Raw genomic sequence first — 18,089 nt, 5'->3', positions numbered from 1 at the left:
TCTCAATACAGAATTGTGTGATTGGACAAAGGCATGGGGTATTGTCTGATAGGAAATGGTGAGGAAGTCTAGACCAGAACTGGGAGTAATTCAGAAACATATCTTTCATTAATGAATTTCCTTGAATTATATGCTATATCCAAAGCCTGTTTGGAACATCATGTTTTTGTTCACCCACCATTGAAGGAAATCCCTAATTTTCTTGCAGGGAAAATACTTTGAAATCCAGTTCAGTCCCGGTGGGGAACCAGATGGTGGAAAGATCTCCAACTTCCTTCTGGAAAAATCTAGGGTGGTGATGAGGAACCCCGGAGAGCGGAATTTTCACATATTTTACCAGGTTTTCCTTTATATTATTTCTTGCCTACTTCCTTATTCCTTCTCCACATTTAAAATTTTCTTCTCTCAGTCCTCAGGTTTAGACAGTCTAGTCTGGCAAGCCCAGGAGTCTTTATTGCCGTAGGTTGTGTACGTCAGTGTGCAAAAGAGTTGTGAGAATGCCCTTACCTGCAAGGACAATAAGTTCTAGTTGGGATGAGAAGACAAAAATTTCCCTAGAGTGAAATAATCAGGAAAGTGTTGGCGCACTTCAGAACAAAAGTAGGAATGTTTTATTCTTTGCCAAATAGGAATTCACAAGGGGAGACTTGGCTGGGATGGTAAGGAGAGCCATTAAGGAGGCACAGGATAGCATCAAGGGGACATTGACTCAGGCAAGTCAGGTGGCCTGAACAAAGCAGGGGTCGGAGGGAGAGGGGGGACGGGGGAGGAGTAGGCTAATGTATGAATCAGGCCCCAGCTGGTCTGCGAGGGCAGAGGTCTCCAAAAGGTGAACTGTTGGACAAAAGGCTTGAAATAGACTTGGGCTCTTTTATGCCAGGTCAAAAAGTTTGGACTTAGACTCTCAGAAGCCATGGAGAATTTGGTGCTAGAACAGTACGCCGGCTGCTTTGAACTTGTGTTCCAGGCTTCAGCAGTCATTTGCCTTGACTGTTTTTAAAATGTTTTTAAGTATTTAAAAAATTTAATGATACCATACACAAATTTTTTTTTTTTTTTTTTTTTTTTTTTCCCGTTCCGGGGCTCTTCCCTTTCTTTGCTTTTTCCTTTTCCGTTGCCGGGCACCGGCTCTGGACGCGCAGGCTCAGCGGCCATGGCTCATGGGCCCAGCCGCTCCGCGGCATGTGGGATCTTCCCGGACCGAGGCACGAACCCGTGTCCCCTGCATCGGCAGGTGGACTCTCAACCACTGCGCCACCAGGGAAGCCCCCCCACACACAATTTTTTAATGTATGGATTTATGTATTAATACTTCATATATCGGGGATCCACGTTAGATTTTCTTTGAAGAGTTGGCCTGCAGTGGTTTTTTAATTTATTTTTTGTTACAATTCGAAGCTCATTGGATTGGAAGGCAGTTAAGCTGTGTTGGTAGCTCACATTCAGTCTTTTCAATTACATAGACATGTTAGGTGATGGCAAATAATGCTTCTGGTTGGCATCTGTTGGTTGAAAGCCTACATAAATGACCAAAAGCTTCTGTTAATTCAGTAATGTTTTTAATTATATCAGTCAAAGCAACATGTACAGATGTTTGAAAAGTAATTTCATGCATCACACACATACTGTATTATTTATTGAGCACCAGACAGAAGTTCATAATTATTTCCCAGACACCTTTTAATAAATGGCAGCCCCACGCCCCTCCAGATTCCTCTTCCTACAGGTTGGAAATCCCCAGATTAGTGACTGGGGATGTGATGAGATCAGGGGAAGACAGAGTTCCAGATTCTGACATAGAAGTAAAAGTCGAAGCTGTGAAATAGGGGAGACTCCTGTGGGAGTGAGTGTGGAGAGAAAACCATGCCCATATAGGACTTGGGGACCTGGGGACCACCTAGAGGATGAGGAGGCATTGAGGAACCAGGGAAGTAGTCAGAGGATGAAAGCCAAGATTCTGCAGTGTCACCAAAGCCAGAGGGAGCTCGGTGGAAGGGAGTGTGGGCCAGGATCCCATGTTCAGAGCTTTGCGGGGAAGGATGGGGCAAGGGCCTGGGAATCAAGAAAGGCCTGGTGGCCTCAGCCACTGGAAAGTAGCCATGAGCGTTATTTCATCAGAATGGCGATGGCAAGAAAGAAGCCAGATGAGGAGGTAGGTTCTGTAGCTTGAAGGATCTCAGGGAAAGGGGCAAGGAAAAGCTTCTAGGGGAGGCAAAGCGCAGCATGTGTTTGTAGATGGGAGAGAATTAAAGAAAGGGGTGTTTGAAGATTCAGGGAGCTACATACTATGGGGAGGAGACTGAGAAAGAGGTGGGGGAAGTTCTTCCTTAGACACCCGGCCCACCCCCACCCCCACCCCCCCAAAAAAGAAAAAAACAGCCAGAAGGAAGAAAGGAAGAGAGTGGTGCAAAAAGATTTTGAGGATTTAGGGGAAAAAACTCAGGGAACCTGTTGTCGTCAAATGACCTAGAGCTTCTCCGTCATGGAGATGAGGTTCCCTATTTTAAGGGTGTGGAGCCGGGATGACATGAGGAACTTGACCAGGATGGAGGAGTGTGGATGGGGGCTAACTCCTGCCACCTGGGAGCCAGTGGTGGCTGGCACTGGCTTGCATGGGCTGTTCGCATCTCTCCCTTCAGGGACATTTGTTGGTAGTTTGGTCATGGTAGGAGGATTCACACCATGAAAGTCAGCAAACCACAACTCTAGTCCCCACCCCCAGCTCAAGAATGGGTAGTTGAACATTTTCCAGCACACCTAAAAGGGTCTTGCTCACAGCTAAGGCAAATACCAGAGATAGAACAGAAAGCCAAGGGACAGGACACCAGCATGGGGGACCTGAGGCTGTTCTTGAAAACGCACCCTGCCCTGAGAAGCAGGGAGGGTCCAGCTGCACTTTAAAAAGCCATGTGCAAGTTGAGCAGGAACAAAGTAATTGTAATCTGGCTTGCTTTCCACTTTTCCAAGGGATCTCACCAGTGTGACCGTGCAGTTCCCGTTATCGGACAAGGGAAAATTCTCAGCTCTTGCAGGTCTAATCAGAGTTAAGAATTAGAATTTGCAAAGATGATTTGGGGCTACTACACAGAGAGCAGATATGCTGAAGCCCCTCCACATTTTTGCGACCGGACCACCCATCCGTTTGGGAAGCAGGGATAGAAAGTCTCATCGCCTGGGCTCCGGGGCTGGTGGTGACAGGAACCGTGCGGTACCTTCTATTGCTTTCTGGGCCACTCCACGCACACGCCACTTTCTCTTGCTCCAGCTCATCGAGGGCGCCTCCGCAGAGCAGAAGCACGGCCTGGGCATCACCACCATGGATTATTATTACTACCTGAGCCTCTCGGGGTCCTTCACGGTGGATGGCATTGACGACAGGAAGGAGTTTCAGGAAACTCTGGTAAGTGCTGGCGCGGGGCAGCTCTTCAGACCGGGCATTGCCTATGGCAGAAAGGGCAGGGGAGGTTAGCAAAGCAAAGAACAGCCCGATATTCCCACCTCATGCTGCTGGAAGCACTCTATTTTCTGAAACACACTTGTAAACACCCTTAAGTAGCCATGTGCCCAGTTGCTGGAGGACTACTTAATGATTTTAAATGGGTAAAAAAAAAAAAAATTCATCATTACCTGCTGCAGGTGCTCTGATTAACAGATAAAAACTATTGTGGGTAATGCATTTACCATACCTGTTTGCCAACAGCTTATACAGTTGTTGAACTGTTTTCTTACAAAGGCAAAGCAAAAACTGCTCTTATGACCTTAATCGGGTTTAGAAATCTTAGAACACCTTCAGTCTCTTCTCCACCCGCTTTCTCTTCCCCTCTGTATTTATAGGTCAGAAGGAGAGCCTCTACTCCATTCTCTTCACAATTTATGTGTTTTATGGTATAAGGTATAAATCCAGGTAGATTATTGAGGGTTCACATCCTTGGGGAAACGACTTACTAAGTCAATCTAGAACTTTCTGAAGGTGGGCTGTTGACCCATTTAGCCTCAAAGAACTGCATCACCACTGCCCTTTGAGTCGGGTACCAGCCTGCCTCATCCCTCAGCCCAGATCCAGAACCAAGTGGGAGAACTGGCAGTTGGAGGTACAGTTGAGGGGAAGCTGACCTTTGTGCTCGTGTGTCCCGGGTGCCAGGGAGGAAGATGGCATCAAGGGGCCACATGGTCTCAGAGGAGCTGGGAGAAAAAAATGCAAATAGGCCTGCATTGGTCCTAGAGTACAGTTCTCTTAGGATATTGGTATCTAAGACTCAGGCATCTCAGCTCCTTTTATTGAATTTAATGGACCTCAGAAACAAGGCTTTTCTAATGATGCTTTTATTTGATCTTCCTGGAGATTTTTTCATCACGATCCTTTTGCAAGTACAATTTATTCTCAGCCCTGCCAGTGAAGAGGAAGATCTATGAGTATTGAGAGTGGCTGGAAAAGGGGCACTGGTGCCCTTGGAGGGAGAGGAGTGGCAACAAGGAGAAAACTAAGGGACGAAAACAGACTTGTTGACCGTGCAGCTGCCGCTCCATCTGAGTGTGTTTCCTCCAGAGCTCTCTCGCCCTTATTCCTGGAGGATTACACGTTCTCTGTGTAAAGACGGAACTGCCTTTCCAGCACCATGTTGAGACTTGAATGTGTGAAGGGGGCGTTGGTCAGTGAAAATGTCAGGGGCTTCCTGCTGCCATCGCAGACTAAGCCAAGTGTAACTGCACACGCAGTTTGGCGTCTTTCTGATGTGCTTCTAGAGCTGGGAACCCACTTGTCTGGATCGCTTCTCTCTTCTTTTCCAGCACGCGATGAACGTGATTGGGATCTTCGCGGAGGAGCAGACGCTGGTGCTGCAGATAGTGGCGGGAATTCTCCACCTGGGAAACATCAGCTTCAAGGAAGTTGGCAACTACGCGGCCGTGGAGAGTGAAGAGTGTGAGTGGTGTGGGCACCCAGTTGCCAAATGAGGGGACGCAGTTGTTTAGTTCCGATCAGAAGTTACACACCACTTTCCTTTGCTTTGGGGTTTTTGGTGAGAGAGGCTGAGAACCCTTAGGTGTCCTGCTGTGGCAGAGCTTAACGGCCTCACGGGAGTCTGTGCCTCTTCTGTACACTCACACTATGGACCATTGATGAGATTGTTTCAGTTTATGATTAACTTTGGGGAAGTCTGGCAGAACTTCACATATAGGTTTAAAAATAAAGTGATACTTTAATGAAGATTAGTAAGATTTGTCTCCTACTATAAATCTTCTCTGTAACTGCTCTTTAGGGTTGATATTCACCTAAAGGTTCTAAAGAGCATCACAGGCTATATATAAATAAGAAAAACTCATGTGTATAAGTTGCCCCATGGGTTGCATTAGACCGGGCTTCTGAAAACAGAAAAAAAAAAAATGGACCCTGACTGTTGTGTTGGTATTGCTGGTGACGGCCTTTAATGTCCTCTCGGTAGCAGTCAGAGCCTGAAGACCTGAATGATCACTTTTACTCTTTGAGAAGAAATGAGGTGCAAAAGAGGCACGTTACTCGTTCTGTGTGCTCCGCTGTGCCACAGCCGCCGTGGCATGTGACTTTAGCCTCGTAGGCATCAGTTGGCTTTCCAGGCTGCTCTCAGAACCCACACATCCTTTAACCACCCAGGGAGACGTTTCTTCCTTTCTCAGCATTCTTCAAAGATGGTAAATTTAGATGCCTGGTAATAAATAGTATCCTACTCATTGCTGACAGTGCAGTAAGGCTCTTTCCATTCCAAATAAGGTTCTTTTTTATATTTTTGTTTTCTTTGGTGAAAAAAGAGGGAAGGTCTGCCAACTTTTGATGTCTGTCTGATAAAGAGAAACGTGAATTATGTTTACCAGGGAAGGGAGTGGGGTGGAAAACAGTAGATACACAGGGTGTCCACAGGGTCTAGAAACACAAGCTAATAATAATAGTAACTGTGTTTCTAGACTTCATGGACTTTATCCTTCCCATTTAACAAATGCATGTATGTGTCCAGGAGGGTGATGAATGCTTGCCTTTCAACATGGATCTCGCCAATTTCTTGGTAGTTTTCTGTGGACGTAGACTGGAATTCTCTTGCCTTCTTGGTTAGTGCCATCCTTTACTGCCTCTGTAGGCTGGAGAAAAATGTCATGACTCTGACACAGCAAGCATTTCCCTGGGTGCTTGAGCTGAGAAGTGGTTCGTTGCACATGCGTGTCCAGAGGATGTAGCCTCCTCAGCCAACTGGGTAAAGCCCAGGATTGGCAACTGACTATGAAATCCCCTGATAGGAAGTGGTGCAGGGACGGAGATCAGAAAAGACTATGCTTGAAGCCAAAGAGGTCTAACAAAGAAAAGTGTCCTCCTCCCAATCATTTTGTTTTCTTTCAGTTGGTAATACCTTAACATGGTTCGGGGGGTACACGATCAGAGTTATCACATCTACCCCTTTGCTAGTCGACTTAGTTCCCTCCCCCGAGAGAAACACTGTTTCCAATCTCTGGTACTCCTTTCAAGGGAATATTGTGTTCCTGAGAAACTACTCACGTCTGTTCTTTTTTCCCCACTCTTGTATGTTAATGGGAGCGTATAACACGTTCTGCAGTTGCTTTTTCACTTCAAATTATATCTTGGAGCTTATTCTGTATCAGTTCATTAAGAAGCGTCATCCTTCTTATAGCTGCATTAGCATTCTGTTGCTGGGCTATACTGCAATGTATTGAACCAATCATCTGTCGATTGACATAAAGGTGGTTTCACATCTTTTGCGCTTCTAATTACTTAAAATGAATAACCTGGTTTGTGTCGTCTTTCTCATATTCGAGTTTATATACGGAATAGATTTATAGAGGGAAGGGCTAGCCTATGTTTTTATAAAGGAAGAAAGCAGACTTTCCTTAGCTCTTGTATGGTAGAAAAAATTGCTAAGACTCCCATCACAGCTGACCTACTGAAGCAAGATATCAAATACAGATTAACCTAAGAACTTTGTTGAAGGAAATAAAAATACTACTTAAATAACCACGGGAATAAATTGACAGTGCTATAAATAAATTGACCCGTTATTAACGGGTTAGAAAGCACAGAACTTCAACACCCAAGACTGATACACCACATTTACCTTGCTGTTTCTTTTTTTTTTTTTTTCTTTGCGGTGCGCGGGCCTCTCACTGTTGTGGCCTCTCCCGTTGCGGAGCACAGGCTCCAGGCGCGCAGGCTCAGCGGCCGTGGCTCACGGGCCCAGCTGCTCTGTGGCATGTAGGATCTTACCGGACCGGGGCACGAACCCGTGTCCTCTGCATCGGCAGGCGGACTCTCAACCACTGCGCCACCAGGGAAGCCCCTTGCCGTTTCTTTTATATTTGTAACAGGGACTTTTGCTTTGCTACATCTTTTCGGTTTCTCTATCTTCCCTATACGTCCCTATACTTAAATGGAAAAATTAAATCCAACTTTGCTTTACACTTGAGTGCAGTAATAGAAATCTATCCTCATTATCAAAATGTGCTAAAACATTACTTTCTAGCAGGTTCTTTTATGTTCTGCTTAACTCTTTAACTCTACCAGAGTTACATCAGCATTTTTAATTAATCAGTGCCTTCTCCTTGCCCTCCTCCTGACGCCACTCCCCCAGCCTCCGACCTTCCATACTGCCGCTCCTATCCAGCCACCCTAGCACACACCCTTGTGGAAATTCACAGCTCGAAGGAAGTCAATATGAGTAGCCCTATAATTTCAGCACCAGGGCAGTCACTGAAGAAGACAAGAGGACATAAAAGCTAGTACCTGAAAGACATGGCATGGATTTTTTGGAAAGCAAGTACTAGATTTCCTCTCTAGACTTCTTAGCTGTTTCTCTAAGCCTGTGGCTCTGATTCTTGGCCAGACTCCATGCCTTGTTTTTCAAGTGCCTGTGATCCTTCACTTGTGCCGTCTTCTTTTCTGTAGAAGAGGTAGGAGGCATGGAAGGAATATCATGTTTCCTTGTTAGCCCTGTCTGTTTTGTCTCAAGGACCCAAGAACTTAGTCTGTATTGCTTTATTTCTTTAGCTGTGATCATAGAGGTAATAGCAGAAACTTTTCTACCAACCGTTTTAACCATATGCCTACTTTAGCATGATTGGGGGCTTGGGAGAAGCCCATATTTAATCTACATGCTATCTGCCTGGTGAGAGTGATAATAACCAACATTATAGTTTCCCCTTAATGAAGGCCTCCTCGATGTCAGACACTTTGATCAATGTCTCTTGAGTTTCGCTGCAGAGCTGCGTATGTCCAGTGTGATTTATGGGCGTCTTCTGTCCTCGTTCTGTGCAAGGTGATTTTCTTTCGTTAGAGGACACATCCAGATTCCTAAACATATGTGTCAACAGTAAAACTAAACTGAAAAAAATGGCCATTGGCAAATGAGTGCATTTAATTTTGTTCACAGGCCCTTGGAAAAAGGAAGCCCTCTACTTGTCATAGTGTTTCTGTGGAAGAGTCCTATAGTTAATAAATACCTTGTTCTGGCATTACACTTTTTCAGAATGCATTCACTGACTTAATCTCATTGGAAGGTATATACTGAGAAATGTCAGCCTGTTACATTCAAACACCGTCTGTGAAATTCAAACAGATTATCCTTTATTGGGAGCCTTATGATTTTTGAGCATTATCATAAGGTCTTTCATAAATAAAATCCCTTTATCAGAGAATTTTGGTACAGCTTTATGCAGAAAAAGAAAACTCATATCCAAGTTCAAAATTTTGATTTGTGTCCATGAACATCTTCCATTCATACTGGAAAAAAAATCTGAGCATTCTTTCATGTGCAGGAATGTCATTCTTGTCATTTATTCACATTAGAGTATTTTGACCAAAAGTCAAGAAAAATCTGTTTATATCACTAGCCCCCCTCTTGGTGAGTTTCTTGACCTGAAACAATTTGCTGACCCATGAGAACCTCACCTTTTCAATTCGAACTGACCGCAAACTATGCCAACTACATGTCCTTAGGATCGGATGGGTGTTCTGAGATATGAATACCACCGATCCCCTCCATCACTCTGTACACCACCCCAGGGAAATCAGGTAACACTCCTCTCTAGAAGTCATCCAGGCCTCCTTTGACTCCTACCCAGATATCCCCTACCATTCAGGCCCTCCACCACTGGAATTCATCCTAATCTTTTTTTTTTTTTTTTTTTTTTGCGGTACACGGGCCTCTCACTGTTGTGGCCTCTCCCGTTGCGGAGCACAGGCTCCGGACGTGCAGGCTCAGCGGCCATGGCTCACGGGCCCAGCCGCTCCGCGGCATGTGGGATCCTCCCGGACCGGGACACGAACCCGTGTTCCCTGCATCGGCAGGCGGACTCAACCATTGCGCCACCGGGGAAGCCCCATCCTAATCTTTTAATCACCTCCCTTGACTTTCATCTCCAGCTAGTGCTACACACCTCAGCTGTGTCTCCCACATTCTTGCCTCCTTGCCTTTGCACATTCCACTCCCCTGTCTCCCTCTTCTTTCTTCCTCTGCATCTGTACAAGTCCTGTTCATCCTTTGAGCCGCCACCCCCCAAATCCCACATCTTCCTTGACCACCCCGGCAAACAGTAATATCTTCCTGTTCTAAATTCCTCCAGGACTTTATTGTCTGTCTGTGCCACATACTCAGCTTTCTGTAGGCTTCTTTATTTGCTAAACTACCTTTGCCTCATCTAGATTGTCTTTAGGATTTCTTAAATACTTTATATCCTGTCCTCTCTCTTTAGTAACCCTGCACATGGTGAGCACTCAATAACCATGTGATTTGCTATCTTTCTGAGCTCGATGGTGTCAGGTGCTTCAAGCTGTTTGGGAATGATGATGCTATGAAAACACTGCACCAAAAAGGAAGCAAAACAATTATACGGAGCCAAGGAAATGTTTCTTGATTTAGTTCCTTCCGGGCTGTCTTGCTGCAAGCTTGGAAGGATGTCCATTTTAGGCATGTGGCAGTGATCTCAGTAGGGGGGATTGGTTTGCCACCCTTCTTGGATCCTGCTTTGTATTATTGGAAGTCTCAGTCATCATAGGAATTGACTCATGTCATGGAACAATTGGGAAAAACAAAGTGGATGGATGTGTGTGGGAATGCTGATAAGCAGTCTTCATTAAGTGAAAGTTCTCGGGGGCCAATGACGATGTCTCCTGTATGTGCACACACACACGTGTCTCCATGTATTTGTGAGATGACTTGTTAAGATTCTGAAAGACAGTCATGTTTTGTTTTGTTTTGTATAGTTTTGGCTTTTCCTGCCTATCTCCTGGGGATCAACCAGGACCGGTTGAAAGAAAAGCTAACGAGCCGGCAGATGGACAGCAAGTGGGGAGGCAAGTCGGAGTCAATCCACGTGACCCTCAACGTGGAGCAGGCGTGTTACACCAGGGACGCGCTCGCCAAGGCCCTGCACTCCAGGGTCTTTGATTTCTTGGTAGATGTAAGTAAACACAGCTCAGCATTGTTGATGCTTCGTGTTTTAGCATCACGTAAAGAGTGAAACTTCTCAGAGCTTTGTTTCCGTGTTTTGTCTCATTCCTTATAACCGTTACTTTGCTCCTCCACTTTTTATCCTCACCCTGGGATCATTTTTTACTTTTCCACTTTTACTTCTGGCATTGTCCAGCAAGACTCTAATATGGTAACAGCCTCTTGTGGACAAAATATTTAGTAAAGCCAGGACTACAGGCCAGCAAAAGAGGAGACCCATGGTCATGAATCCTTGAGTCTAAAGGTTTAGAATGTTGTACTTGTCATCTACTGCTATGTTACAAATTCACCCCAAACTTAGGGGCTTAAAACAGTAAGCATGTATTCTTTCATAGTTTCTGTGGGTCAGGTATTTGGAAGTGACTTAGTTTGGTGGTTCTGATTCAAGGATGAGAGTGCAGTCAAGATGCTGATTAGAGCTACAAGGCTTGGACTTCCCTGGTGGCGCAGTGGTTGAGAGTCCGCCTGCTGATGCAGGGGACACGGGTTTGATTCCTGGTCCGGGAAGATCCCATATGCCACGGAGCCACTAAGCCCATTCGCCACAACTACTGAGCCTGCGCTCTAGAGCCTGCAAGCCACTACTGAAGCCCACTTGCCTAGAGCCCGTGCTCTAGAGAAGAGAAGCCACCACAATGAGAAGCCCGCACACCGCGGTGAAGAGTAGCTTCTGCTCGCCGCAACTAGAGAAAGCCCGTACACAGCAACGAAGACCCAATGCAGCCAAAAAAAGAGAAAACTACAAGGCTTGACTGAGGGTGGAGAACCTGGTTGCAAGACGGTGCACTCATGGCTGTGGGCAAGACGCCTCAGTTCCTTGCTACCTGAGCCTCTTTTCTGGGCTGCTTGAGTATCCTCCCAACATGACAGTTGGTTTCCCCCAGAGTGAATAGTCTAAGAGAGAGCAAGGAAGAAGCCACGAGGCTTTTAATGTCCTCAGATATTGCCACTGTGCCATCTTCTGTTCATTAGAAGCAAGTCACTAAGTACAGTCCACAGTTAAGGAGAGGGGAATTAGGTTCCACTTTTGGGGGGGAAGAGTATCAGAGACTTTTTGGATATATTTTTTAAACTGCCATATATTTTTTAAATGATGGCATGACCGTATAGATATTATCTATACATATTCATATAAATACATATTTATATATGTGTACCACTTATAGATTGTGAAAATTAGTCTCTCAGCAGTGTGGAACTGCCAGTGGCAGTCTGTTAATCACTGTAGCTTCTAAATGGTAGAATAATAATAGCAAGCACTTATATAGCACTTAGTATGTGGCAGATCCTGTTCTAAGTAGTTTAGAAAAAAATAACTTAATTTTTACAACAACCCTGTGACTTAGGTATTATTATCTCTATCTTACGGATAAGCTAACAGGCACAGAGAGGTTAAGGAACTTCCCCAAGGGCACACCACTATTAAGTGATAAACCTAGGAATTGAGCCCAGGTAATTCGGCAGTGCTCCAGCTATTTCATTCCTCTGCCTTTTATATATTCAAGCCAGAAAGGACCCCAGGGGGACCCTAGTCAAGGGACAGCAGCCTGGCCATTAGATCCAAAAAGTCTGTGTTTGAGTCCAGGCAGCAACATCTATAAGGCTTAAAGTATGGTTGGTGTGTTTAGGTTTGAGTAAGTCGGGGCAGGATAGGGTAATTATTCTGTGTACTACTTGTGGTTATTTTGAGGGTAAGATTGCTTGGGAAGGTCAGGGTCATAACGAAACATTAGTCATTCTTTTACCTTGTCCAGGCCCCTCATTTTTACTGAGAAGGGAATCTTAGCCCTGAGTGTTGGTGGTTTCACCCAAGGCCATTCAGCAAGAGGGTAGTGCCGAACTGGGATTAGAACCCACAGCTCTTGTCTCTGTTCAGTGCACCTTCCGGTGCTGGCCTTCCCACCTTATTTCCTTTCTGTCTTCCCTTGATTTTTTGTGTGGTATAATGAGGTAGATAAGCGATTCTAATTGGAGCTGACATTTACTAAGCCCTGACTGTTTGCCAGGCACTGGGCTAAGTGCTGTGTATCATTACCCATTGACTCATAAAAGATGAGTGTCCTTTTCTTCACCTGGAAAACACCTCTGGTACTTAAAAATTCATCCGGTTGTTCACCACCCCCAGGAATTTTCCTCCCTCCCCTGCAGTCCTCACCAACCCCCTCTCACCTCCACCTACCCTCCTATCATTGTCTGTTCCATTGATTACACGTCTCTCCTCACAGTGGTCAAGAACACAGATATAGTCCTCATACTACTTAAATTTAATTCCAGACCCTTCCTCTTGTCCAGTGTGATCTTATGCTTTATGATGTTGTCACTGTTGTCAAGAGAATTGTAGTGAGAATTAAATGAAACAGCACTTGAGAAGCCCTTAGCGAAGCCTGGCACAGGTGATTGTTGAATATGTGTAAGCTGCTTTTATTACCTTCCCTTTAATACTAATTTATGGTATTACTATCCATAGTTGCCTCTGAGAATAGAGACTGTCTTCTTGACATTCCTGCCGTATTATGTTAGGTGATCATTAATTGACTACAGGGCATCCCTCATTTTATTGCACTTTGCAGATACTGTGTTTTTTTTTTACCAATTGAAGGTTTGTGGCAACTCTGTTGAACAAGTCTGCCGGTACCGTTTTTCCTACAACATTTCGTGTCTCTGTGTCACGTTTTGGTAACTCTCGCGATATTTCACATTTTTTCGTTATTATATTTGTGATGGTGTTCTGTGATCTTTGATGTTACTACTGTGACTTGCTAAAGGCTCAGAAGATAGCATTTTTTAGCAATAAAGTACTTTTCGATGAAAGTATGTACTTTTTTTTAGATGTAATGCTATTGCACACTTAATAGACTGCAGTATAGTGTAAACATAACTTTTATATGCACTGGGAAACCCAGGGATATGCTGTGACTCACTTTTTTGTGACATTTGCTTTATTGCAGTGGTCTGGAGGCAAACCTGCAGTATCTCTGGAGTATGTCTGTACTGAATGGGGTCAATGGAAATAATATTTACAAATCTTGCAATATTGGTTCTTTTTGTGAAATAGGTTTGACTTCAATCACCCAAGATGATATTTTCTTCCAAATCTTAAGACTTCTTGAGACAAACTAGCTCTGCCAGAAATGAGTGGTTTTCATCATTAAGCAAACTTTTTTTTCCCTACCAGACTAGTTTTTATTAGATTCTGGTGGTTTCCCAAAGTACTTGACATTGCACTGAGACCTTTTTTTAAGGGGCAATTCACCTGTCTTTTTGTCGTCCTCTATTTCTAGTAACCGGGAGTAGCTGCTTCCCTTCCCCCCATGCATGCCCATTTTTAATATGAATGTAAAAGGAATTACTTAACCATGCTGGTTACTTTCTTCTAGTCCATCAACAAAGCGATGGAGAAGGACCACGAGGAATACAACATTGGTGTCCTAGACATCTATGGCTTTGAAATATTTCAGGTAAGACCAGTTTGAGTAGTTGGAGACTACGAAGGGAGATACTTTTTACCTGGCTTGAAAGAAATAATTCTAGGCCATGGAGGAAAAACCATCATGGCTCATTTTTGCCTCTGAGTTCTTCATGTACTTTTACCAAATTAGTTTCTCCTAAATATAAACTACGCTGCTTTCTACTGATGCCGCCAACATTTCTGTTAAGCCTTTTCACTAAATCACTCAACAAATGACTTTAAAATGATTTTGCAGAAACAATTACATGAAAGTAACATTTTCCTTTTTTTTTTCCCCAGAAAAATGGCTTTGAACAGTTTTGTATCAATTTTGTTAATGAAAAATTACAGCAGATTTTTATTGAACTCACATTAAAGGCAGAACAGGTGAGCAGTCCCCCTTCCTTCATCTTGTTCTATTTCTAATTTGTTTTGTTTTAAAGGGTATAGATTTCTCTCTTTTGGTAATAGATTCAGATTTTAGTCTTGTATTAGGAAATGTACTTAATAGAGTCAGGCAGAAATACCATATGCCACTGTGACATTTTAGTCTGAAGTATAAACACCATCTGCTACCTTTTCTTTCTTCTTTAAGTAAATGATGCTGTGAAGTTGGACTTAGGACTGGCTGTTTTTACTACTCTCTGACTCATTGACCAAGTAGAAATGGAAGCCTATTCCAACCCCAGCTGTCTGTGGCATATACTGTGTTCCAAAGGAAAACTTGGTTTTCTCAGATTTGCTCTGCTCCCAACCTAACATAAAAATAAATGTGTCTTTAACAAAGCTGGTATTTAAATTTGGACTTGAGGTAACTTGTGTTGCTTATACTACCTTCTGAAAGTCCAGGGCAGGTTCCCTTTTATCCTGGTCCCTACTGTTGGTCGATTTCTTGGGTCGCTGTAATAAGGTACTACAAACTGGATTGCTTAAAACAATAAAATTTTTTTCTCTCCCAGGTCAGGAGGCCAGAATTCAAAATCAAACTGTCACTAGGGTAACACTCGTTCCAAGGGCTCTAGGAGAAAATCCTTCCTTGCCTTTTCTAGCTTGTGGTGGCTGCTGGCATTCCTTGTCTTGTGGCAGCATAACTTCAATCTCTGCCTCTGTCTTCACATGACCTTCTGTCTGCATCCAAATCTCATTCTTTTCTCTTATAAAGGCGCCAGTCATAGGATTTAGGGATCACCCTAAACCCACGATCATTTTATTTACGAGATTCCTAGCTAATTATACCTACAGACATCCTATTTCCTCACATTTTGAGGTTCTAGGTGGACACAAAATCTTGGGGGATACATTCAACCCATTACACACATCAAGGGCTGTTTGAGGAATGTTTGTTCATGGACGTGTTCATGCCTCTGCTTAGGAACCCCAGTGACCAATGACTTTCACAGAAACCTCTGCCCTGGGATTCTTCCAGTCCATCAGTGTAGCTAGAGCAAAACCCTAAGGGAGGACATGGTAGGGACTGAGGTGGGAGAAGAAGGCGGAGGCTAGATCACAGAGGAACTTTGTAGGGGGTGGCAGACTTTAGAGTAAGTACGATGGGAAGCCATTGGAGAATTTTGACTAGAGAGTGACGTGAGCTGATTTGTGTTTGTTTTTGACCAGGTGGCTCTGGCTCTGTAGACCTACAGGTAGGGTGGGGCAGGGGAGGGCAAACAGGAGTGGAAGTTTCAAAACCGGTTAGGAGCCTCCTGCCTGAGACTGGGCAAGCAAGGGGGTGAGTAGACAGTGATGGCAGCAGTAGAGGTGGTTCCGTGGTGACGTGGTCAGAGCTGGCATATGTTTTGGAGAGTGAGTCAGCCTGAGTTGCTCAGTATAATTACCAAAGGGAAAAGGAGTCAGGGATGATTCCTTCCTCTGTAGCTTGAATAACAGGGCCAATGGGGAGACTGTTTACTGAAGGGTAAGATGAGAGCAGTTGGTTGGAGACAGTGGAGGGATGGAGGGCCAGAACACTGCTGAGCGTGGTAGGTTTGAGAGGCCTGTTATACCTCTGGGTGGAAATTCCAGTATATGAAATACATCAATATATGAATCTGGAACTCAGTGGGGAAGTCTAGACTAGAGAAATGAATTCAGGTGTCATTAGGCTATAGGTGTTATTTTAAGCCAGGGAGCTGACTGGAATTACCTAGAGAACGAGAGTGGAGGAAACAAGGCTGGGAGATTGAGCCCTGAAAGTCTCCATCAGTATAAGGATCTGGATAAAAAGAAAGAGCCAACAAAGGAAGCTAACAAAGCCAGACTGCTGAGGAAGGAGGAAAACCAGGAGAGTGTGATGGTGTTCATCCAGTGTAACGAGCAGCTGACCTGAATGAGGGGCCTTCCCTTTAAGTACCTAGATGCTAATCTGTACTTCTGTTCCATGTTGAGTTCAGAAAGATGGTTCTATAACTGGACCTACAGGTTAAGCCATTTTAAAGTCAAAAACAATTGTATGGGATCAATTTCATACGGTTCCAACCAAACATAAAAATTACCAAGCAATGAAATGCCCCTTTCCTCTTCCTCTTAGAAAAAATTAAGATTGCAAGTTTTTATTGAAGGGCATTCAGGTTTTTCTTTCCTCATGATTCCTGTGCCTGTGGTATCCGTCATGTGCAGAGCTCCAGCTGGTCTCCACTGGGTAATGCTGTGAATTCCCACTTTCTGTTCTACAGGAAGAATATGTTCAAGAAGGCATCAGATGGACACCCATCGATTACTTTAATAACAAAATCGTGTGTGACCTCATCGAGAACAAAGTTGTAAGTATCGGTCTGGTGTGTCTCTTCACGGCTCACAGGTTTACACTACGTGAGTTTTTGTTCTCTCTGTCATTGTATTAGAATAAGCAAAGTGACGGCTCTGATTTGCAGAGAGTTGTAGCGATTACATTTATTTTGCATATGGGTATATGTGTGAAAATAGAGTTTTACTCTTGTAGTTAATATACACATGTGTATGAGTACATTGCCAATTTACGAACGGAGGTTGTTACTGAATCTTAGGAGAAGACAGTTATGACTTACGTTGATGGCATAGCATATGAAGAGATATAAACTTGGCCCTGCCTCCTAGACCATTTATACAACTTCTAGGACTTTAGCCCTAGAAATGATTCAAAAGGAAATAAAAGGGTATAGAGAGAGATCTGTACAGTACTGTTGTGTTCTGTTTTTTTTATAAAAGTCCCAACTGGAAACAGTGAAAACATCCATAGAGAACTCAGTCCTTAAATAAACGATAGCATAGAAGAGTAGGGAAATATAGCCATCAAAATAATAAGTATAAAGACTGTGTAAAACAGCAGGATTATTTATAAACTAGTGCTATGCAGAAAAAGTAATACATGATAGAATGTGTCCAGTGTGTAGCTGTATTAACCATGTCTATATGGGTAACAGGCTGAAAGCGAACATTAAGAAATGAATTAGGGTCCAAGGAAAATGTTTTTATCTTTCGGGTTTAAAAAATCAACCTAGTACAAATAGGAGTGAGCAGATAATGATCTTTCTGTTTATGGCTTTGAATAAAACTTCAGGGAGTTAAACTATTCTCTTTTTTTTTTGAAAATGGACTTTCCCCCATCGTTAGATCTAAGTGGTGACTCCCATTTGGGAGTATTAATAGCATTCTCCCTCAAAGGGAAAGATTGACTTTCAAGATGGTATCTTAAATCTAGGGAGCGGTTTCCTTGCTTAAGGAAAGACCTGATAAACAGTATATATTTTAAAACAGTCACTGAGTTGGGACTTTGCTCTCTTGGTCCCATCAGAACCCCCCTGGGATCATGAGCATCCTGGATGATGTATGTGCCACGATGCACGCGGTGGGTGAGGGAGCGGATCAGACGCTGCTCCAGAAACTTCAGATGCAGATTGGGAACCATGAGCACTTCAACAGCTGGAACCAAGGCTTCATTATTCACCATTACGCTGGGAAGGTATGGCCAGGGAGCAGGGCTTCAGCAGGAAAGGGGAAGCCATCCTTTTCAATGTCTATCTGTATTAAGCCTTTGGGTCTGTAATCTATTTTCTCACGAGGCAACTGAAAGCAATGTCCATAGAGTTTTATGTGCCTCAGTGTGTTTTATTCATCCATCATTCATTCATTCAACAACATGTGACCCATGAAATATTTGGAGAGACAAACAAAAGATAGTG

General features: G+C 43.8%; 1 protein-coding gene across 4 annotated transcripts in view; it reads left to right on the top strand.

The window, feature by feature from the left end:
• Nucleotides 1-18,089, top strand: part of MYO1E (myosin IE) — a 205,057-nt gene that overhangs the window by 128,683 nt on the left and 58,285 nt on the right. For all 4 annotated transcript variants that reach the window (XM_027123173.1, XM_027123174.1, XM_027123171.1 and 1 more), the window contains exons 7-14: nt 209-340; nt 3,266-3,400; nt 4,789-4,921; nt 10,238-10,434; nt 13,862-13,942; nt 14,233-14,319; nt 16,605-16,691; nt 17,702-17,869. In XM_027123173.1, the coding sequence (XP_026978974.1) occupies nt 209-340; nt 3,266-3,400; nt 4,789-4,921; nt 10,238-10,434; nt 13,862-13,942; nt 14,233-14,319; nt 16,605-16,691; nt 17,702-17,869 (1,020 nt within the window). The remainder of the gene's footprint in view (nt 1-208; nt 341-3,265; nt 3,401-4,788; nt 4,922-10,237; nt 10,435-13,861; nt 13,943-14,232; nt 14,320-16,604; nt 16,692-17,701; nt 17,870-18,089) is intronic.

The sequence above is a fragment of the Aethalodelphis obliquidens genome, unplaced genomic scaffold (genome assembly GCF_003676395.1).
Source record: "Aethalodelphis obliquidens isolate GAN/ISIS:26980383/991018 unplaced genomic scaffold, ASM367639v1 scaffold26, whole genome shotgun sequence".
In the NCBI taxonomy this organism is placed as follows: Eukaryota; Metazoa; Chordata; class Mammalia; order Artiodactyla; family Delphinidae; genus Aethalodelphis; species Aethalodelphis obliquidens.
The sequence above is the reverse complement of the archived record's forward strand: the minus strand, read 5'-3'. Positions and strand labels throughout refer to the sequence as shown.